Raw genomic sequence first — 23,293 nt, 5'->3', positions numbered from 1 at the left:
CATAATATATAGCTAATTATCCTCAGGGGGCCTACGTACTCGGTATCACCCCCCCCCCCCCCCCCCACCCCGTAATATGCGTCATGTTGTACCAAACGACAGTTCAGAAATTATCAAATCAAAAGAAAAATATCACATATCACTAAGTCACATGGTCAACTAGCGTAATATTCCAAACAATACTACAATATCTTATGTGAGATGAAACAAAAGAATAATATAACATCTTAAAGTGAATCTTTGTGAAAGAAATTGTAATTTATACTACAGAGCATCAATACTTTTAGATATAGTTGAACAAATTCCAAGACTATTTAAAAAAACCAAAAACTTGATATCATAAACTCGTTTAATTTCTTTCTATAAATCAAATTCAAAATTTCTATACCGTCAATTTTATAGTTCTTGTTCCAAATAACATGGTTTGGTTTTTTTCAAAGTATATTTTTGGGCTGACGCGATGACGCGGATTTTCCGGACATGAACCTAGAAACTGAAAAGACAATTTGGAAGACAACTATTATTATACACCACAGAGACGTTACTGGTACCAATCTGTGGAACCCCCATTACTTCTCTCATCTCTCTTGGCATGTTCCGAGGCACAACTGAAAAAAAAATCCATGGTTGTCTCATTATCTGCCACTTTACATCATTGTGGAGTATAATTGTTGATACTATATGGAGCACGATCATTGTCGAATATGACAATCATGCATTAGAATTAGAATGATTGAGAAGGAGCCTGATCATCGAGTTTAACATCAAAGGATTACTAGTATATCCCAAAGGTAAATCTCTATGTCAGGCAATGTTTAAAGCAGGTAATTGGGCCTCTTCAACACGTGCAATGCATCAAACCCTTTATTCGTTTTAGTAGACAAATGTCATGATATAGACAATACATGTACTCGCCAGTTCTAAGGTCTCTTAACTGACACTTACTGACACCCGGTAATCTTTGCTGATATACGTTATGCTGGTATATCTATTTCTTTCCCTTGATTATGAGTAAGTATCGTATTGTAAAACCGAACCGAAACCTGTACGTTTTCAGCAGACGCACATTATTATACTTCATGTAGTAGGCCTATATAGGCCCTAAGAGTCAAACACTCATTGTGGCGATTGATCGATGATTTTGCTTTGTTTTGTTTTATTTTTCGTTTTTCGTTCTCTTATGATAGGTTCCAAATTTTGTCATGATCTCCTCCTTGCCAAAATCCACAACAGGAGAGTTGAAATCAAAATTGAAAACGTATATAGTCAACCTTAGGGCTGGCGCTATATACGTTCATAAGAGTGAGGGGTCCAGTTTATGGAAACAGGGATGTCGCTTTGATCATTGTGAGGATGGCGGGGTGGGGGGAGGGCAGACATTTTAGATAACACATAATTTCTTAACCTCACTTTTCTGGTGCCACTTACGGGTTAATCGGCTGACAAGCAAATAACCATTTTTTTCTGGTGCCACTTCCGGGGTAGAAAAAAAAAAATGGGGGGGGGGGGGACAAGTGGTAAGACCCTACTCTCTTAAAAAGATCGAGTGAAAATATTCACTCTTAAAAGAGTGAATACAAAAAAGAGTGAATTTAGAGTGAAATTGGAGTGAATTTTGAGTGAAAATGTTCATTTTCACTCATTTTGGAGTGACCTCAGATATCACTCGAAGATTTTGGAGTGATCCCTGAGGTCACTCTAAAACGGGTGAAAATGAACATTTTCACTCAAAATTCACTCCAATTTCACTCTAAATTCATTCTTTTTTGTATTCACTCTTTTAGGAGTGAATATTTTCACTCGATTTTTTTTTAGAGAGTATATGAAGCCTTTATGCCCCCCCCCCCCAAAAAAAAAAGGGGGGGACGGGCACCCCGGTCCCCCGGTTGCTGCGCTGGCCCTGATGAACCTTCAATCATTCATGCCTTCATTTTGTTTTCTTTACTATATTGTTAGATTGCCCCTCTTATAAGGCCTATCTGCAGGACTGAGTTTCATAATTCGACATAAGAATCAGCTACAAGAAGGCCCATAACATGTACTAATACTGAACAGTAAGGAACGTTCACTATGTCATTTTCACTCCAGGAAGAATCACAACCAACTGCACAACGTTGGATTGGTAAACGGGATAGCCCAGCGGAAAAAGAGAGAAAAAAAATTTGAATTGACCATTTCACTTCCTTCATTGATTTCTTTATTATTAACGAGCAATTTAAAGTAAATTATTTGGAGAGGGCAAAAAGAGCTGGTTGACATAGTTTCCATGTATTAAGTATCGCGAGTATTAAGGTCGTAACTATTAAGAATCAGAACAATCTCAGTGTCATTTTCAAGAACCTTTAGCCCTTTTAATTTGTAGCCTTGTGTTCCGATTATTCGTGTTTCTTTTTCTGAGTTGATAATCCAAATAATGAATAGTTTTTGCCAAATCAGGCTGAAGCATGCACCTGATTGTAAAAAACAAACGATAGAACTTCATTTCGATCATTTTGTTAATCTTTATTATGCCATGCAAAATATAATCATAGCTAATATGAAATAAAATATCTAGAAAAATTCATACCGCAGAAAAAAAATGTGAACATGATAAACACAAAGAGGTAGTATAAGATGTTATACTGATCGTGTATTCAAGTGTTGCGTTTTCATTTTCAATTGTCATTATTCTATTTTGTTAAAAGATACGTGGTGATTACTTGGGATGTCTTTTCTGTTATTTTGTAGGTCCGACTTTGAAACAAATGTCCTTCTTTTAAAAAAAAATGTACAGATACAAGATGTCAGAATAACGGATTAGGCTTATATGAGTTGCACCAGATTCCGTGGTGTTACCTCACTCTGTGTTTGCCCTCCATCCATGTGTGCCCGTCTTTCGAGGTCAATGACACTATCGAACGGAGAGGGCGCAATCACAAGCATCACGGCGATTTATCAACATCATGGCAGCCTCCAAGGGAGCAGCAGTGGTAACTCTCTCGACAATCTCCGCAGCAATGCCTTTGTGTGCAAGAAGTTTAGGTATGATTTGATGTTGATCTTTTTTTATTTTTTATGCACGTAATTCCTAAATTCACATATATACGTTTTAGCTTCAGCCGAAGCCCACGGTCATGCCAACCTGAGCTGACCCAACAAATCTGCTCGTGGTGGTGGTGGCGGCTCAATTTAGGCGGCCGTGCATGCACGATCCTGCCTGATCCGCCCGCAGCGTGTCTGGCATCACGGTGCTTCCTTGCATGCAGGGCACGGGTGCTCACGTCACATCACGTCTCACGGTCCCTTACGTAAGACCCGGTCGCGAAGTGTGACCATGACCTTGATTAGCCCTTATCTTTCCACGGGCCATCGACCAGTAGGCCTACTGGTACTCAAGTAAATTGTATTTACAAACATGTGTTTATCAGGATAAGATCCGGTCGCGGTAATTTGTGCTTGTGTAGTAGTTTACTTCCGGCGTTTCGCACCACCTGGCCTCGTTAAAGTTGATTTTGAAACATGCAGAAACTCACTGTATTACTAACGTTAGTATTCGTGTAAACGTTCCACAACAAACCAAGTAAGAATAATTTTACTTCATGACAAATTAATTTACTTGCATCTGAGTGAGACCAAACTGTCCGGAAAGAGTTCCTTTTATTTGGGACAGCCATCCCAATTACACTAGTACGGTAGTAGTACGCTACACTAGTACCTACAGTGCAGTGGGTACCAGTGCAGATCTATACAACTCTACCTAGCTAGCCTAAATGTCATAACCTTGCTTGTGATACATACGGATGCACGCACTCACTTTTGGGTGGCTGTCCCAAAAGGAACTCTTGCCAACTGTCCAAAAAGGCAAAGTCTGGTAGGAGTGGAACATTTGCCATATTTTATATTCTAACACTTTAATTTTACTTATGTCGGAATAACTTGATCGCAGCTCTGCACTGCCGTGCACACAAGCAGGTTGGCGGTAGATGCTAGATCTTCCGCCATACTACCGGTAGGTGGTGTTCCTGCAGTACAAAATGCATTCACGGCAGCGAGTGCTCGATGCTCGCACAGTGGTGCAGTTGGTTGTTCACAAGTAATTTGAATGTAGCGATCACATGATTCACAGCAGATTTTTCTGTGGTATCTTTTAAAGATTTTTTTTTTTTTTTTGCCTTTCCCTCGGCTTGTACCTAGTCTTGCGGTAGCAATTGTTTGAGTTTGTTGTGTGGTGTATTTTGTGTGTGTGTGTGTGTGTGTGTGTGAGTGTGTGTGTGTGTGTGTGTGAGTGTGTGTGTGAGTGAGAGAGAGATATACATAGAAAGAGAAGGTGTGTGTTTGAATGAAATAAGATTGTGAAAAATGTGATTGGTACATGATACGGGTATAGAGAAGCAATGGGAAAAGAGGGTGAGGAAATGAATGTAAAAAAAATGACTACTTAAAAGGCAACCCTGGGAAAATGAAATAAAAGATTTACAAAATAGACATACAAAGCTAGAAAAGAAAGAAATATATAAAGGGAATGCACGCACACACACACACACACACACACACAAACACAACCGTGGTGTATACAACCGCTGCCACAAAAGACTTGGCTGTGGGAAAATGAAAAACAAGTTTAGCTTTTCGAAGATGCCATAGAAAAAAAAATTGCTGTGAAAGCTCCATTCAGATCAAATGATCAATGGACATGGCATATGCTGAACATTCGTACTGTACTGACTGTGTGCAGAGCTGCATTTCAAGCAATCAATTTAGTCCAATGCTTGTAAAAGTGTCAAAAGGTAGCTTCTTCCAGACTTTGGAGACTCGGATGTAATCATGCAGGTTAGTGAATATCTAGGGTGAGTTTGTACATGTTTAGAGATAATTAGACGGGTGGTGCGAAAGTACACTAGCACCAAAACCTTTGCTGATGTACATCAAGAAAGGGTATGTGGACATGTTCACTCAGCTTGAAAGCTTGGGTGCTATCATCATTAGATTTATGCTGCACCAGAATTACACGTCTAAACCTAAATTTTAAGACTGTGATGCTAGCTGCCATCAAGCTGCCATCGGGATTATATCTTCAAGGTTCAAGGTTCAAGGCTACTCTTGGTCAAGTTGGACTCTTGTTGGACTGCTCATCACTTGTGGCCTAGCCTCATCAGAGATTCAGGTGCAATTATTTTTTTTTTTGGGGGGGGGGGGGAGGGAAGGTGACTGTAGAATCATGTGCTCCTCCACACAGCTCAAGTTATTGTCATAAAGTATTCATATACAACACCCCATGTAATTTTTTAGAATCTACTGCACAATCCCAATTTCCTATCACTAGTGTTGGACTATGGTGATATGATTAAAACAAGAATGGATTCATGTACTGTAGAGCATATTGTGTTGATTGAGCACTGTAGACATACAATGTACCTGGTACTGTATGTCGTGATTAGACAAGTTGTCTTTGTACACCTGTGTACTATACTTTAAATAGCCTGGCTTTGTTTCAAACATTGCACTGGTGCCAGCTAAAAGCGCTGTTGCACTAGGATGCAGGTGTATGTCAAGTTTGCATACCAGGTACCTGATGTAAATGATTTTCAAACATGTGCAAACTCACCCTAAATACATCACACCATACACCCTTGTATTACACTTTTCCTTGAATGGGTAGAAGTTAAACATTAAGACACTTTTCATCTGAGGCACTTGTACACACTTCAGAGTAACTCAATGGCTTGAATTGAAGCTTTGTGCTGTGCTCAAGCAGTTGAAGGTCTTGGTATGGGATGTACACGTGATGTACACACAGTAGCGCAGCCATTGGTATCTTGTAAATGGTTTTCAAACATTTGCAAACCTACCCTAAATACATCACAACCTACACTCTTACTAGTGTTACTAGAAGTTGTGGTTGTCTTCACCAGCGAAAGACGAACATCATCATCAGTACGAGAACAGCGTCTTCGTCCACACAATCGAAAAGTCCCTATTGTCCGGTGTCCATTGTGCATCTTGCGGAAACTTTTTACATTTTCAGCTTCTTCTTGAAAACCTCAAGACAGATTTTCCCCAAACCTGGTAGGTAGCATCCCTAGGGGTGATAGGATCTGAATATATTCAGCCCAGGGGCCTCAAAAGCCCCTAGGAGTCTGGAAAGATTTTCTTCTCTAGAACCAGAAGCAATAGAGCATGGTGCTAGATGACAAAGTGCATCGGGGACGGTAGTTTCAAGTTTCTTTCTGGCAGATCCAGGGTGGCCCACTTGAGGTTCGGACCAAATTTGGGGCAAGTTTTCACATTTTGATATTCTTTTTCGAAATTGAATCATGGAAGTTCTGACTAATTGATCGGTATTATTGTCAATGTAATAGAATATACTAATGGACGGCATGTTGTCCTGGAGGTCCCCTAATGCTCCCTATGTTTGGTACGTTTTTCCCCGAGTGATAGTCCGCAAGAATGTGTGGATGGTGAACTTGCTATGCTTGGGTGAGCATGAGGTGAAACCCCTGGGGGGCGTTTCATCGACGAGTTCGTCGGAGGTTTTCACCGACAAATGTGCTATCAGCCAATCAGATGCAAGGATTTCAGTAGCTTTTAACAGTTGTCAGTGTAAATCACTGACAAAAAGTTTCATGAAACGGTCCCCTGTTTTGTTTTTATGCCTCCGCCAACGAAGTGGCCGGAGGCATTATGTTTTCGGGTCGTCAGTCCGTCCATCCGTACGTCCGTCCCGTTTTGTTTTTGTTGATATCTCAAGAACTGTGAGGTGGTTTTGCATCAAACTTGGTATGAGGGTATATCCTGGGGGGATGATACTTTGTTTGGATTTTGGGGTCAAAGGTCAAAGGTCACAGGTTATTTTGTGAAAAAAAGGTTGAAATGTCATGTTTTTCTCCATATCTCGCAAATGGTTCAAGGTATCTTCATGGAACTTAGTATATATGCATGTACCGATGGGCAGTGATTATCTAGGGAAGTTGGGGGTCATGGGTCAAAGGTCAGGGGTCAAAGGTCAAGGTCAACTCCTCAAAATATCACTACTTTCCTCATATTTATGCAGTGCCTGAAGGATTTTTTTAAAACTTGATGTATGCATGTATAACCCAATATATATTCTGTGGGAAGTTTCTTGCCAAAAGGTCAAAGGTCAAAAGGTCAAAGGTCAAGTGAAAGTGCTAAATTGCACTTCTTCCTCCATATCTCAAAAGTAACTCAAGGTATTATCATGAAACTTACATATTTATTCATGTTCTACCTAACAGTGATTCTCTTTGGAACTGTGAGGTCAAAGTTCAAAGGCCAGGTTTAGATAATACTATTTTACCATTTGATACTGAAATTACACTTTTTCTCAATACCTTGAAAATTACTCAATGCATAAACTTATAAAAGGGTCAAAAGTCAAGTAAAAATCATCAGTTCCCCCAAATACCTGCACTCTGACGTTTTAATCATTCATCCAATTGAACCTCGTTCTAGGAAAGTGAACATTCAGCACATTTGTGGCAAACCTGTCATTTTAATATTTTGCCAATTGTGTGAAACTGTCATCACACATTGTCAAGACATTGCACTATAGACCTATTAGGAGAACCATGCATTATGGCGGAGGCATACACCAGTCGCCGTAGCGACATTTCTAGTTTGATTTTGTTTTGTTTTATTGCGTGTATAATCATTATGAAACTAATGCAAGTATATTACTGCTTTTCACTATGTATTTTGAAAGTCTTTTTCTCTTCTTCTGTGCTCTGCAGGGTCCTCATTTGCTCCAAGCCATTTATGTTACCGTACTGTGACAGCTGCCAGATGTCAAACACAGGCCACAGGGTATAGGCAGGGATCACGCCCAAAACTCGTCTGTGCCTCCCAAGCTAGATGCTTATCACAAAGGTATGTGTTGATTCATGTGATCTACTGCATTCTTCAGGAGGTGGAGGGCAGAAAAGTAACTGCTATGTTACTTTTTATGCCTCCACCACAAAGTGGTGCCGGAGGTATTATGTTTTCGGGTTGTCCGTCCGTCCGTCCTCCCGTCCGTCCGTCCTTCTGTCCATCCTTCTGTCCGTCCGTAATGAATTTTGTGGGCAGCGTAACTAAAAAACCTTTTGAGGTATCCTAATGAAACTTGACATGTATGTGTACTAGGGGGTGAAGTTGTGCCTATCAACTTTTGGGTGCACATGCTCAACGTCAAAGGCCAAAAGGTCAAGGTCAAATACGTAAAATTTCACTATTTCCACCATATCTATGCAATGCCTGAAGATATTTTCTTGAAACTTAGTGCATACAAGTATTACCCAATTAAGATTCTCTGGTGAAAGTTTGAGGTCATGAGGTCAAAGGTCAAGTAAAAATATCAAAACTTCATTTTTTTTCTCTGTACCTTGTAAATTGTTCAAGGTATCTTCATGGAACATAGTATATAGGCCTATACATGTACTGACTGGCAGTGATTATGTAGAGAATTTAGGGTTCATGGGGTCAAAGGTCAGGGGTCAATGGTCAAGGGCAACACTTCAAAATGTTACTATTTCCCTCATATTTATGCAATGCCAGCAGGATTATTATTATTTTTTTTTTGCACTTGGTGTATGCATGTATAACTTAAAGGTAGGAAATCCCATTTGCACGCCTTAAATGAAGAGTTGTATAAATACAGTGGTATGTTGAAGAGAGTATTATTTTAGAAACTCCCATAAAGTATTGAAAGTGGAAGGTAACATTTAGTACATTTTTTTGACCGTTAGATTTTGAATTGAATTGTTTTCGGGGCTCACCGTAAATTCCAGTACATTACTAGGCTACCTTTGCAGACCCATGTACTGCATGTGTGTCCATCATTTATATTTTGTGAAGAAAGTTCATCAACACTTACAAACATTTCTATATACATTCTTGCCACACACTCTATATGTTATTACATCAGCTCTTGTACTTTTAGATTTGTGTTTATAGATCACAAATACAGAAGAATGCAACAAAAGGCTTAAGTGTGGCTGACACACAGAACTACTGAGTAGTTGAGTTTTGTGCATTATTCAAATTTTAGATAACTGTTGACTTCCAAATTTCTAAGCAGTGGCCTAAGCAAGACCCCTGAGGTTCATGTTTAATGTTTTGCTGCATTTTGGGAGGTCTGTAAAAGGTATCCCCTACCTTTAATAGAGATTCCCTGGAAACATACTTTTTTTTTCTCTTTTTTTTTTGTTTGCCTCAAAGGTCAAAAGGTCAAAGATCAAGGGAAATTGCTGAACTACCTTTTTCCTCCATATCTCAGAAGTGGCTCAAGTTATCTTGAAACTTACTACATATTTATGCATGTTCTGCCTGACAGTGATTATCCTATGAATTTTAGGGTCAAAGGCCAGATGAAAATGGTAAAAATGTACTTTTCAGTACAGAAATTGCACTTTTTCTCCATACCTTGAAAATTACTCAATGCAAAACTTATGAATGGGTCAAAGTCAAATTAAAGGGGGTGTACAGTTCTGATTGCGGTGAGGATTTAGCTTTTAACGTTTTGCGAGATATTCAGAGACCACTCTATGAGATGTCAAAGAGCATGCAATTCTAAGGGGTATCAAAAGTTTATTTGATGAAAATCGGTCTTGGAATGGCTGAGATATCAAAAAACAAGGTGAAACAAAGAGATCCTAATAAAAGGCGTGGCCTGTCGCCTTTTATTATTATCACTTTTTTAGATATCTCAGCCATTTGAAAACCAATTTTCATCAAATAAACATTGGATCCTTCTTAAAATTACACGCTCTTTCATGTTTCATGAGAGGTTTCTCATTATCTCACTTGGGAATGGTATTAACCTGAATCCTCACCTCAACCAGTACTGTACAGTCCCTTTAAAGTCCTTAAATCCCCAAATACATGCTCTCCTATTCATCTAGTTAAACCTAGGTCAAGGAAGGTGAACATTCAACACATTTGTGACAAACTTGTCATTTTAATATTTTGCCAATTTTGTGAAAATGTAATCACACATTGTCCACATGTACTATAGACCTATTAGGAGAATCATGCATTATGGCAGAGGCATACCAGTCGCCATAGTGACATTTCTAGTTTATTTATCTTTCGCCTTCAATACCATTAGCCATGCAGTTCTGCTGAATAATCTCATGTCTTTTGGCATTAAGGGTTGAACATTTGAATGGTTCAAATCTTACCTGTCATGCCACTCTCCGGCTGTCTTGATAAATGATTGCATCGCAGACTGTGAGTTCCACAAGGCTCTGTGGGTGGACCCACCTTGTTTGTGCTGTATCTTTGTAGTTTGAAGAATATTTCATAAACACTCTATTTCTTATCATATTTATGCCGATGATATTCAAATATGTACTTCTCTCAAACCGAGTCATAGCAATGCAGCAAGCACTATCTGTAATCTTGAAACATGTGCACAAGATGTTCACAATGGGCTTAACTCTTACTCACCGAAATTAAGTCTCAGCAAATGTAAATTCATATCATAGGGCTCTACGACTCGGCTAAAGAAGATTTCCATCACTTCTATTACTCTTGCTTGATATGGAATTGTCTCGTCTAATGTATGCTGTAACCTTGGTGTGTATCTTGACTCAAATATGACAATGTCTACACAGATTTAGTTTGTTTTAAAATCAGTTCGATATCAGTTGCGTAATTTTGGCTTCATTCGTATAGCTATATCTTTACCAGAGTGCTACTGAGAGAATTGTTTGTACATTGATTTCCAGTAATGGCCATTTGTTTGCTTCACATTGCACCAGTTCTGTTGATTATTTTTCCCCAGCTCCAAGAGGTTATCTGTGAAAGAGGATCCAGTGCGAGATGATACAGACCAGGTGGATAGTGATATTCTACTTCAGATGCAGGAGAAACCCCAGGGTTACATGGCTGCCAAACCTGTCGATGATGTTTACATGTTACGGCATTACCCCAAACAGCTGGTAAGAAAGAGAGGGAGAGAGCACAGAATGTAAAGCCAACAGCTTCAAGTTGATGCTGTTTGTCAGATGTGTTTGCAGTATCATCATTGATTATGTAAATGTAGCATACTTGAGAAGGCATATGTACCAAAGATGTCTCTTTTCAACATTCTTTCGAAGGAAATGACTAGTCTTCAGTGAGGGAATTTAAAGGCAATATGTACCATTTGCAGATGAAACAAAATCCCAGCTTTAGTGCTTCAAAATAGTTCTAAAATGTGAGTCGGGGATACAAATGAAGAAACAACCAATGTAGAAATTTGAATCAGTATAATTAATGTTAAAGGGACTGTACAGTACTGGTTGAGATGAGGATTCGGGTTTATAACATTTTTTGGTAACATAATGAGAAACCTCTTAAATGAATTGTGAAAGAGCATGTAATTTCAAGAAGGATTCACCATTTATTTGTTGGTTGAATTTTACTTTCATTTTGTTGCCTCTTCTTGGTACACCAGGTTAGGGCTCGCTGCTTGCTCAGCCCCCACTCTTCCTGTTGCTTTTTCACTCTTTTCCTTTCTTTATCCCTCTACTGTTCCTCATCTTGTTTGATCTTGCCTCCCTATTCATCCTTATCCTTCAAAGGTCCTCCACCCCCCTCCCCATGGTCATGGGGATCATCACTGACCCTCCTCTGCCTTTTGTCTGTCCAACCTCCTTCTCTAATCCCCCTCCCTATAACTTTAGGGCTCCTTGCCCCTGACCTCCAACCCTCCCCTTTTATTATACCCCCGCCAAACGAAGTTTGAAGGGGGTATATAGGAATCAGCGGACGGTCGGTCGGGCGGTCGGTCGGGCGGTCGGTCCATTGCAAATCTTGCGTCGCGAACTACTTCCTCAGTTTTCAACCGATTCCCATAAAACTTGGCACAGATGTGTGCCTTGGGTTGTAGATGTGCAAGACGTATTTTTTGACAGTACCCAAAAGTATGTTGCCATGGTAACGGTATATTATGGGCAAAAATGAGTACAAATCTTGCGTCGCGAACTCCTCCCACAGTTTTTGATCAATTTTTATGAAATTAGGTACAGATGTTCATCTGAATATGTTAATGTGCAAGACACATATTTCCGCAGTGGCAAAAAGTGCGTTGCCATGGTAACGGCATGTTATTGGTAAAATATAGGGCAAAATGCTTCATGGCAAAACTGCTTCATCAGTGTTCTTCCAATTCTCATGGAATTCATATTGAATGTTTGTCTTAGGATATAGGTCAGCATGACACATTTCTTGACAGTGACGAAAAGTATGTTCCATGGTAACAGCTCACATATTATGAGCCAAAATGATGGAAAATTTTGTGTTGCAAACTACTTCCTAAGTTTTTGCCCAATTTCCATGAAACTTGGTACAGATGTGTGCCTTTGGTTGTAGATGTGCAAGACGCATTTTTCGACAGTACCCGAAAGTACGTTGTCATGGTAACGGCATATTAATGGCAGAAGATCAAGGAAAGATCTTGCGGATTTAACTACTTCCTCAGTTTTTTGACCAAAGCTTATGAAATGTTGTTTTGACCAAAGCTTATGAAATGTTGTTTGGCGGGGGTATAACCAGTCGCTGTAGCGACATTTCTAGTTTTCTTTGTTCTGTGTCCATAGCCCTCCCTGACTGTTCTTGTTGTGTGTAGTCATTATATGTGATTGCTGTCCGTACCTGTTTGTCATTTTGCCTCTAACAAAGATTCTGCTAGGATCGAAAGCTCAGGCCCCTTTTGACTCTCCACTTTGTGTATGATGAGGTGTCCCATGTTTGTGTTTGTGTGTAATATATACAAGATATGTGCCTGATGACATATCCTCTAAGCATGTATCAGGAAGCACAACATTTTCCTCCATTTTTTTCAATCTTGTAATGGACAAAACAATTAAAGGAAGTATGAGTTTTACCTGTAAAATCATGTGGTACTAAAATGTTTCCAAAATTATGTCGCTGTGTATAGCAATTGTGATGCGCCATGTAGACAAGCATGTTAAAAAGTCACACCCAGAAATCTTCCTGTAATAATGAAATCTCATATGGGTGTTTGTTATACAGGAGTTTGCCTTTAGAAAGATGGCAGTGAACTCATTCACATCTTTTTTCCATGTGTTCCTTTTTCACTTAAACATTCGAGTGTTACTGGTATGTTTGAAGCTGTGCCACGAACTCCTAATGTATGTACGAGAACCAAAAAATGTAGTTTTGCATGTATTTCAACTTACTTGTATGATAACACATTTTTATTACCTTTCAGATATCTTTCCATGAGGCAATGGATATGCTGAGAAAGCAGCATACATGGGCATACTGCAGGAAGCCAGAGAAATACAGCGATAGAACTGTTACCATTGGCATCAAACTTGACATGACACTCAAGAAGAAGGTGATAATTGTATTTTACAGATATTACCTTCATAGAGTTGTGATATAACACTTGACATCCCCACCAGAGTTATATTTCCCCCGTGAGATTATGTATTCCCAAGACACTCAGCACTGAGGGAAAATATTGTCTTGAGGGGAAAACTTAGCTCCCAAGGGACTGTAAAGTGATGTATTACAACAATAGACAAGGCAATATTCATTATATTGATTATATGGTCTACATAAATACATGTCATTATTCTAGCCCCATCGGCAGCCAATCAAATTCTGTAATTATATTACCTGATGTGACGTCGCTGCAGGCAAAATAAAGATTTTGATCCTCACAGCACTAGTCACATGATGACATTATGACCAATCATGGAGCAGTGTTTGTGCCGACCATTTGATATAAATTTGCTGTGGCATAGTGGATATTCAGACTCCTGACTCCTAATCAGAGGACCCGAGTTCGATTTTCGCCCAGTGCTTACGTCCTTGGACAAGATGTTTTTAACTACCATGTCCCTCTCGACTCAGGTGTATAAATGGGTACCTGGCAAAGCTAGGGTAATAATAATGGCAAGGCCCTGTGGTAGAACAGTGGCAATACTGAAGAGGCTACCCTGGATAAAGAAGACCTTATTATTATTATAAATCATTATTCTTTATAAGTTATGATTATGGATGATAGATTAGATCAGAACAAGTGGGGGACATTCCCATAATTGATTAGTGTTATTCCCATGTGGGGGAAGATCAAATTTGTAATGTGCAGTTCAATTCAAGTTTCTTTTCTTTTTGTGTTACTAGTAGTATGGAAAGATTAGCTAAGGGGAAAAACCTAGCTTAATTTGTGGTCTTTGATAACGATGTATTTTAAGGTCATTAAAAACCACTGGATAAATACAACTCGATAGTGTCAAGAAAGGTTCACATTTTAAGTGCATATGACAAAGCAATGCATTGTTATATGTATGATTGCATTATGTTCTCTTTGACTAGCCTGACTGATACATGCTGCCCTTTGCAAGGGAAGTAGTCATGTTTGCTATGTTCCCCAGCTGAAGCAAAAATCAAGATGACCCTCCATAGAAACAACTGACTATAGATATCTGCACAATTTCAGTTAAGAATATAGATATCACAGGTTTTGATTTGCAACTGCTCCACATGTAAGCTTATTTATTGTACATTGGTGACTATTTGGATGTGGCTTCCATTTACTTGTACAAAAGTTGATTACTATAAAAATATGCCAAATGGCCCACGAGAGAATGGAAATCAATCAATGCAACAAATGTAATGATAATAGCTTGATGGTAAAGATGTTACTTAAATTCTTAAGGCTACAGGGCTTAAACCTATGCAAAACACTTTTTGCTGATTCGTACAAAATGTACATATATGTTGTATTTGAAATAACACTGGTGGATTATTTCCACTGTATTCGGTTCTCTTGTCATTATCTTATCCCATGTTGTGTCAGGGTAGTGGGTGTTTGCAGGGGTCGCACTTAACTTTTTTTTTAACTAGCCAGGCGGACTACTTAGAATCAGTTTTGATACTGAAGCAATATTTTGGCTAGCCAGACGGACTAGTAACTTCAGAATTTTATGATTTTTAGCTAGTCCGACATGATTTTGGGTGGCCAATGGCCAGCGGACCATCGGCAATTTCGAACCCTGTGTTTGATTTTACTGTACCACTATAGGAAAAAACAAAACAAAAACAAAACAACACCCTGATCCGGGGAGATAGTGCAGGATTTATGGTTAAAAAAATAACATTTCTCAGTGTCTCACGACATTTGCAAAGCAGACATAACAGATATGTGACATAAATCTGATTCCACATGGCACACTGGCTCAGTATAAAGTGACATGTAATCAAGTCAAAGCGTGACGATGCCATCTAGTATCTTGTCATCAACTTTTGAGGAAATCCAACAATACTTGGTACTCTTGTCATTGTTTTCCTCTCTGATTAATGCAGAAAAAAGTGGTGCCATTCCAGAACATGATCATCTTGCCTCATCCCTTCAAGGAAGACAACAAAGTGCTGTGTTTTGCTGAGGTATGTTTTTCAACAGTCAACTAAAGAGGGGAAAAACAACAACAACAATGCAAACAGGAAATTTGATTTTTCTGTCCCAAAGAAGAGAAAGAAGTGCACATTTTTATGTCAAAACTCCCAAAGAACTCAGTGGGTTCTCTTCTTTAAAACAAACACAATCACATACAAACACAACCCAGGTAAAAATCAGAATATGATTGAATGCTTTTTATTTGCTGTAGGGTTTGTATTATTGAGCTATCGCGATAGAAGCCGTACTTTTTTCTCTTTTTTTTGCCTCTGCTGGAAGGATGCCATCGGCATCACAGAAGTGGCTAAAGTTGATGTATGGTGCCAAATAGGCTAAAAGTATTGATTGTCATTTTCATGAACATGATAATATTGATAGGTCAAAGGTCAAAGTTCATTGTACTGTGATTAAAAGCATTATTCTCAGTCTATAAATGCAGCTGGGACTGTCTGTTGGTAACATCTGGTAAGAAGGATAGAAATAAATCAACAATTAATTCCAGAAAAACAGGTGTCAAAGGTTAAAGTTCAAGATCAAATGTCAAATTTAGCTCAAATGTCATCCTCTGACCATAAATTCCCCTAGTAATAAGTCCAATTTTAACGGAATTTGTGCATTGGATAAGAATAGATTGGAAAAAAGTTTCCTTTCTTCATAGAGGGTGGTTAAAGGTCAATTTTCCGTCATTGGTCAAGATCAGTGACCCTTCATCAAAATGTAAATGAAGGGCCATGTTCTTATGACAGTTATAGTTATTGCATGAGGAGCAGAGACACCCAGTAGACTCCATAACAGTCAATTGCTGTAATTTCTTTTTTTCTATGCTTAGTTTCAAAGCCATGAATGTCGTGGATAGGTGGTACGTTAGGGGGCTGTGATGATGTGGTGATAGACCCCAGGACTCAAATGAATGAGTGGACGCAGGATTGTAGTTCACTTGACTTTATTGGTGTCAGTAAATCGACACACAAAAAAGAAAACCCTGCAAGAAACAGAAAAACAATCATAAGTTTGTATTCAACATTTCATTTTTTTAATAAATTGATCCCCCTTTTTTTTTTGCAATGCAAGAGCACTTCCCAAAATGTGAAAACTATATGTATATATGTTGCTAAATCTACAAATGTAATTACTTTCTATGCAGATCAAGATAGAAGCTATGATGCAATACACAATAAATTGTCTTCAAACTCGTGGACTCACTATCCACACACAATTATCTCGAATATCCAAACTTCCCAGGATATCCACAAAACTCAACGACTCATTCAACGCCCGATACATGAACTAGTATTGTATCAATGAACTCTAATCAACCACCATCTAAGCTCGCATGTACCATTTAAACATGCACTCGAATAAACAATTTAATCATTACCCCATAGCGACTATCATAAATCATGTACATACCAATAATTACTTCCCAGTTTCTGCATACCAAAAGCTTTCCCCCTTTTTAGCAATAGATAAATCACCAAAAACATTCATTGTTGTATCATAAACAGTTGCACATTACACAAAAATGATGAACAATTGCTCATAAATCATTCATGCCTACCCTAAGTCAGGTAGCAACTCGCTCTTTTGAAGTATGAACCCTCATCCTCAGACATGAGAACACCAGTACCGGAGGGCTGAACATCTCACCCATGAACACTAAAAATAAATACAGTAAATTGATTCTTCAGTATACCACTGTACTGTCATAATGTTCATTTAGGAACACAAAGATTCAATTCTCTTCTATCAAACTTTACACAAATTTCTCAATCAAAGTTATAATCATTCAACTCAAAGAAAAAAAATTAATCAATTATACATTTACTTGACCATGCTTTGAATACAGTACTCATCAAAATTATGATCATTCTATACATTAAAGCATGAAATTACTACAACGACCATTGATTACTTAATAACCTGGCGCCATGTAACATCATTAAATCATGGGTGCCGCCATCTTGAATAATCTAAACCATGGGTGCCGCCATTTTGAATAATCTAAATCATGGGCGCCGCCATTTTGAATTGACTCAAATTAAAACACCCTCCACCTAAATTCTCACTTTGACATACAATAAATATCACAAATGATTTCTCAGTTCATATTATTTCTGTGAATAGAACAAAAATCACGTCAACTCAAATTTCTCCCATTTACTTTCCAACTCCTCGATTTATACTGTCATTAGTTTAACTCAAACAAATTACACCCGACATCTGTCAGTTTTATAACAATGTACACATGTATACAATTAACTAATAACAGATTTTTATACTGTCACAAATATCTTTCTCTTGATATCTATAACACAATATAAAGGACTTACAGTTTGTCTTGTCCAAAAGAAACTGCCAAAAACCAAAAGACATCATAACAGGCAGAAAACAGCCAGACTCAACCCATTGCGGCAGGTTGCTTGTCCTACGGTGCGAGAGTGCGAAGTGAGGTATGTGTCGTGCAGTGTGCAGTGCAAGTGTCCAAATTTCCCGCGGTACATACGACCAGCACAAAGGGCGCATTCATGTGCAACTCAACCCCTGGAAAATGACTAATATTCATCCACCTACTCTCTGTTTCTGTTCACAGCAAAATTTCCCAAAATTATGAAAATTATCCTTCTCACTCCTATTTCTAAACACACCAATCTAACCTTTCATTTTCCAACTACATATACCAAATTACGTATCACAAATAGGGAGTACATTAATTCCAGACACTAATTTCTGATACATCGGTGACATGGTCATCTTGAATACCTAAAACATTCCGAATTCCTGACTGTGATTACCAAGCACGTTCGACAAAAAGCGCTTTGTAAACAACTCCTGTTTCACAACATCTGTCTAATGAGCTGTAATAAACTCACAATAGGCTAGTAGTCTTCAATAAAGTATTTTCATCACTTTCTCAATTTCCATTTCCCGTCATGAACACATGCGCAAACACATGCTGTACTAATGCATGTGTGGGCAGTAAGTGCCTTGCATCGGTGCACATCATTGCCCATCCAGCAAGGACCTGAATGTACACAGATAATATTTTACCCCCTCTATAGTGGCGCACACTTTAACCACATCATGCATGCATCTATGCATCAAGGAGTGCCCACAATGGATGTGTTTGCACTCACCAACCATGAGCATCATGCCCCCCCCCCCCACCACCACCACCACCATACACATATACTCAAAAACTTTCTGCATCACCTTACAGTTGGCTCCTGTTAGATTCACCTTGAATGTGTGCTGGAAATATGATGAAGACTGACTTCAGCTGGAATGTGTATCAATTTCCTTGAAATAAAAGAAAAAGAAGACTGCAAAATGCCATTGAGTTGATCTGTGATCATGTGTTGGTATTGAGTTACAGAATTATACCAGTAATTTGATGAGGAGCATGTCATCTTCATGACCATGGTGAACAACTTTCATGCAGCTGTTGATTGTTGTAGATTCTTTCATCTGATAAAGTAAAAGGTAGTCATATCTGCAGAAGTGACTACGTCTATGTGTATTTTCACTGATGTGACATTTTTGTTGCAGTTCACAAGTGTCTGATTTGCCCTTTTTTTCTTTTTTTCCTTTTTTTTTGTTTTTTCGGAAATGTGCTAAATAAATTCTATGTATGTCATGAAAGGCAGATGTCCCAGTGTGCCAAAAGTCAAATGTGGTGAGCAATAGGCATAGCAAAAGTGATTAAGTGGGGATAGATATTAAGGTTGATAATAGATATACTGATGCACAGGACCATGATTCCGTTTCACCCCCACCTCCTATCCAATCCACTCAGGGCACTGATGTACAGGTGGCCAAAGATGCCGGGGCATTCATGGTTGGAGGAGAAGAGGTAGTGGAAGATCTCCTGGCTCACAGGACACACATCCGAGCCTTTGACTTCTGCGTGGCTACCCCAGACATGATGTCCAGCCTCAGCAAGTTGAAGGAGAAGCTGAGGAAACGATTTCCAAACTCTAAGAGAGGTGAAAGGTCGTTGTGTGTGTGGGGGGGGGGGGCAGTCAGCTTGAGATGATGCGGACTTGCTGCTTTTCTCACAACAGCTGCAAGCTGCACCACGCAAGCTGTAACATTTGACGGTACTTGTACCACTCTGTTGCAGATAAAGTTTGATGTGAACAAATTTTTGTAGCTGCTACCAAGAGAAATAAGTTTGATGGCTAGGGATAGGATGGGACTTTAAAATATTAGAAATTCAGAATATAGAAAAGAAAGTGAAGAATAGATCAGAGAAGGGGGAGGGAAGAGATATGGAGTTTGAGTGAGAAAAAAAAATGTACTGTGTGTGAAATTTAAAGAAAAGGGCAATTGACAAGAACTGTTGCTTGTTTGTAGATGTGCAGCATGTACTTTTCATGTGCACAACTATATCTGTATGTGGTGACTTTAAGCACAGAGCGACTCACTCATCCGTATATTGGGAGCTCACTCATTTCATGAGGTGTGCAGTAAAAAGATATTACATAGTCATAGTAATTGAGTATTCATTGGCATTCATGACACTGTGATGTCATTCATCCTGGGATTCATTTCTGTATATGTCTCAAAATTTAAGTACCAGTACACTCTGTCTCTCATTGAATTTTGTGTGGGAGGCAAGAACTGGATGACAAGAATGCTGCATGAGTTTGCCTCGTGGCAGCAGTGAAAGTAAACATTAGTTATGATACATTGTTAGATGCAGCAAGCTCAGAAGGAAAAAAATGAAATATTGAAGCCATTGTTTAATGCGAGCATGTCCCTTTATTCATTGAATCAATTCAAGTGCAATGGCACACAAACAAAAAGTAGTGCTGTGTCTTTCACAGAAGGCGGAAGGAATGTGTTTGTTTCGTAACTGGTTGCCCTCTCACACTACAGGTTCTGTGAGTAACAACATCCCAGCCATGCTGAATCTTTACCGAAGAGGTCAGGAGTACAAGGTCCAGGCAAAATCTAGCACCATCAACTGTGCCATTGGAAAGGTATGGAGGAGTCCTCCACAGTGCCCCATGTATAGATAAACATGTTGGCTACCAATTGCTGGCACCATTTCACCTTGGGGGTCAAACCACCAGCATCCAGACACTGTTTGCAGCTGCCAGTTATGAAATACAGGGAACTGATTCAGAGCATATTATTCTTTGCAAAGAAATTTTGATTACAGTCAGAGTAGATATGTTGTGTAAAGTGCTAAGTTCTCATCATGTAAGCACTGCACTGAATATTTGTGTGACTGAAGTATTCAGTGGAAAGGCCTAGTGTCAACAATGAACTATGACCACAAAAGTTAAATTTATGTGATAAGTTGATACAGTCAATACTCCTTCTTTGTCTTTCTGATTGTTTCTTCAATCAGACTTTGCCCCGGGAGTCTAGGGGGCTGACTTCATAAATGGCAAGCAGTTTATTTATGGGAATTCAGGTGATCACATCTGGCTAGTATGTTTTGCCAGAAGCAGCTGATAACTCAGTATTTCTATATTTCATACTTGTACATTGTATGCAGCTTGCTTATTTTTCAGCAGGCTTGGCTAGATTGTTTGTTTAGTGATTTTGGTTTGTTTGTGTGTGTTTCTTGTCAATATACAGCTGAGCTTAACAAATGACCAGCTGGAAGAAAACATGGCAGCCATCATATCAGATGTCTGTAGTCACAAACCTCTGGAATATGGTAGGTGCTACTACAATATCTCACATAATGTTATAATACAAATCTTACTGTTCTTACAGGATTCTTTCAATAAATACATGAACATACAATGAACAATTCCCATGCACTGGATGGTGATGATCTGCATATTTAAGGCACTACTTAAATGTACAGTGGACTGGGCATAGACATTTGCTTAGCAGTGTTGCCCGAACTTCCAACAAAAGGGGTTTTACATGGCTATGTGTCTTGGTTAATTCAGTTAGCCAACTAATTTTGAAAATATCCTCCAGAGCAAGCATGAGGAAAAGTTTGTATTTGAGGTAAAGAAAGAAAGAAGATTACATTCATCTATGCCAGTATTCTGTCTCCATATAACTTTGCAATGTGAAGATGCTCTTACTTTCAGACTAATCAAATTATTTGTCATGTATAAAGCCAAGGGCACTGTCAACTGAAAAGACTTTGGGATGAGGAGAAAGTGCACAATGTGTGTGACACCAAGGCACAAGGCTGCATCAGGGTTTATGATTCCCAAGACATTCATAAATAATACAGTATGTGAACAATTGATTTTTAGATAACAGTAATCTGATATGTGATGGAAAACAAAGCTCAAACCCCAAAATGAATAAATAGATAGATAGATAGATAAATAAATAAATAAATAATTTGTATCTTCCAGTTTGACATTAAGGTGTTTTAAGAGGGACAGTCAATGAAGATTATTTGATACAAGTTGAATGAGTGAATAAATGTTGAAACATAGATTGTTTCTAGCGTAGATTGTATACCAGTGCCCTGAAATAGAAGAGAGATCTTTTTTTGTATATCTCAGAAATACTTACCATTTAGATGACCTCAGCATGATGCCCCTCTCATAGATGGTGCATCTTGAGCTAGAATGTGTTATGTTTGTATTTACTTGATGTATCTGTTTTGTATTCACAGGCCCATTCATCACACAGCTGATAGTGACAGCATTTCTTCTGGACGGCCACATGATCGACGTTCAGAAATATCTCCCCGTGCCAGATGAAGACCAGGAGCTGAGGAAAGAGCTTGACAGACTAGATGAGGAAAACTAAATGTGAACTGGCTCACTCGCATGAACAGGATAGTTTTCAGCCAATTGGTTTTTGAAGAGAACTTCAGTGCAGTTTGTGAATGGAAAACAGGAGAAGGGGTTTTGTCTTGATGCAAAACTGTCAATCATTGCTGGCCTAGGATATTGCTGGAGAGTTGCAAGCCCCTAACTCTGGCTCAGTATAACCCACTTCTCTCAAATTTTCCAATGATGCCTCATGTGCTTGCTTCCAATTCTTATTCATCAAAGAGATGTCACAAGCTGGTGTGGTAGAGTAAAAGTCTCTTGAAGTTGTGTGAGGGGAAATAGGATTGATGATAAACATATTTCAATGAATTCCCAGTTGTAATGAAAAAATTCAAATCTTCAGTATGATGAATTTTCTTTTTCCATGTGAATTTGAATTAAGAGATTTGTTTTGTCACTCACATCAACTCGAGAGGTGATGTCATACAGGCTGACATTCTCTGTAAGTGTGAATAAACTCTGACGTAGCGATATATGTTACAGTGAAAAAACAAACAAACATTGAAGGTATTCCATGACTTTAAATATCCTATAAATGCTTAAGGCATCTTGATTTCATTAGGACTCTGTGGTAATTGCCTAATTGGGTTGTCTTGCTGTGTGTCAAAGTTATGTCAGCAAGTGCATTAACAGCATGCCAATTGAATTGCATGGCAAAGGCAGGGGCACATCAAAGGTTCCATTTGAGGTCATTACGTTTACATTGCTTGTACACCACTATTTACTCATTTTTTATTTTTTTTTTATGAGCAAAGCATGTAATGTTAGTTAACTCAGGACATGTGAAAACACCTTGCTTGCTTCCAAAGACTTTCAATGTATTTTGCCATGTGCCTGCCTTTTACGCAGGCACAACTAATCGCATAGGTGTGCTTATGTCATTACTGACCCAGCATTTACCTCGACAGAGTTTTGACTGAAAACTGTCCCATGAAGAGCAGAAACTGTTTAAAAATCTGAGCAGATTCAGAGAGGTAGTAAAGAATAATATTGCCAACAGAATACTAGGATATAATGTTACATGTCACACCGTAAGCAGTTTAAGGCAGCCATTTTGTGCAACATAGTGGTAGATCCTTGTGCATGGTACATATCATGTGCTATTTTAACACAGAGCAAACTAGCTGATATATGCATTCTC

At 38.8% G+C, this 23,293-nt stretch overlaps 1 protein-coding gene across 1 annotated transcript; it reads left to right on the top strand.

Moving 5' to 3' along the window:
* The first annotated feature begins 2,954 nt into the window (after positions 1-2,954).
* Positions 2,955-22,420, top strand: LOC139739637 (large ribosomal subunit protein uL1m-like). Its single transcript, XM_071650246.1, has 9 exons — positions 2,955-3,021; positions 7,728-7,863; positions 10,760-10,916; positions 13,193-13,321; positions 15,298-15,378; positions 19,182-19,371; positions 20,267-20,370; positions 20,978-21,059; positions 21,990-22,420. Exons 1-9 carry the CDS (start codon positions 2,997-2,999, stop codon positions 22,124-22,126), a joined length of 1,041 nt encoding a protein of 346 aa, XP_071506347.1. The 5' UTR covers positions 2,955-2,996; the 3' UTR covers positions 22,127-22,420.
* Positions 22,421-23,293: the final 873 nt, after the last annotated feature.

This window comes from Diadema antillarum, unplaced genomic scaffold, assembly GCF_040938485.1.
Source record: "Diadema antillarum isolate AM-2024a unplaced genomic scaffold, OU_Dant_1.0 seq00000809_RagTag, whole genome shotgun sequence".
Classification (NCBI taxonomy): domain Eukaryota; kingdom Metazoa; phylum Echinodermata; class Echinoidea; order Diadematoida; family Diadematidae; genus Diadema; species Diadema antillarum.
The sequence above is the reverse complement of the archived record's forward strand: the minus strand, read 5'-3'. Positions and strand labels throughout refer to the sequence as shown.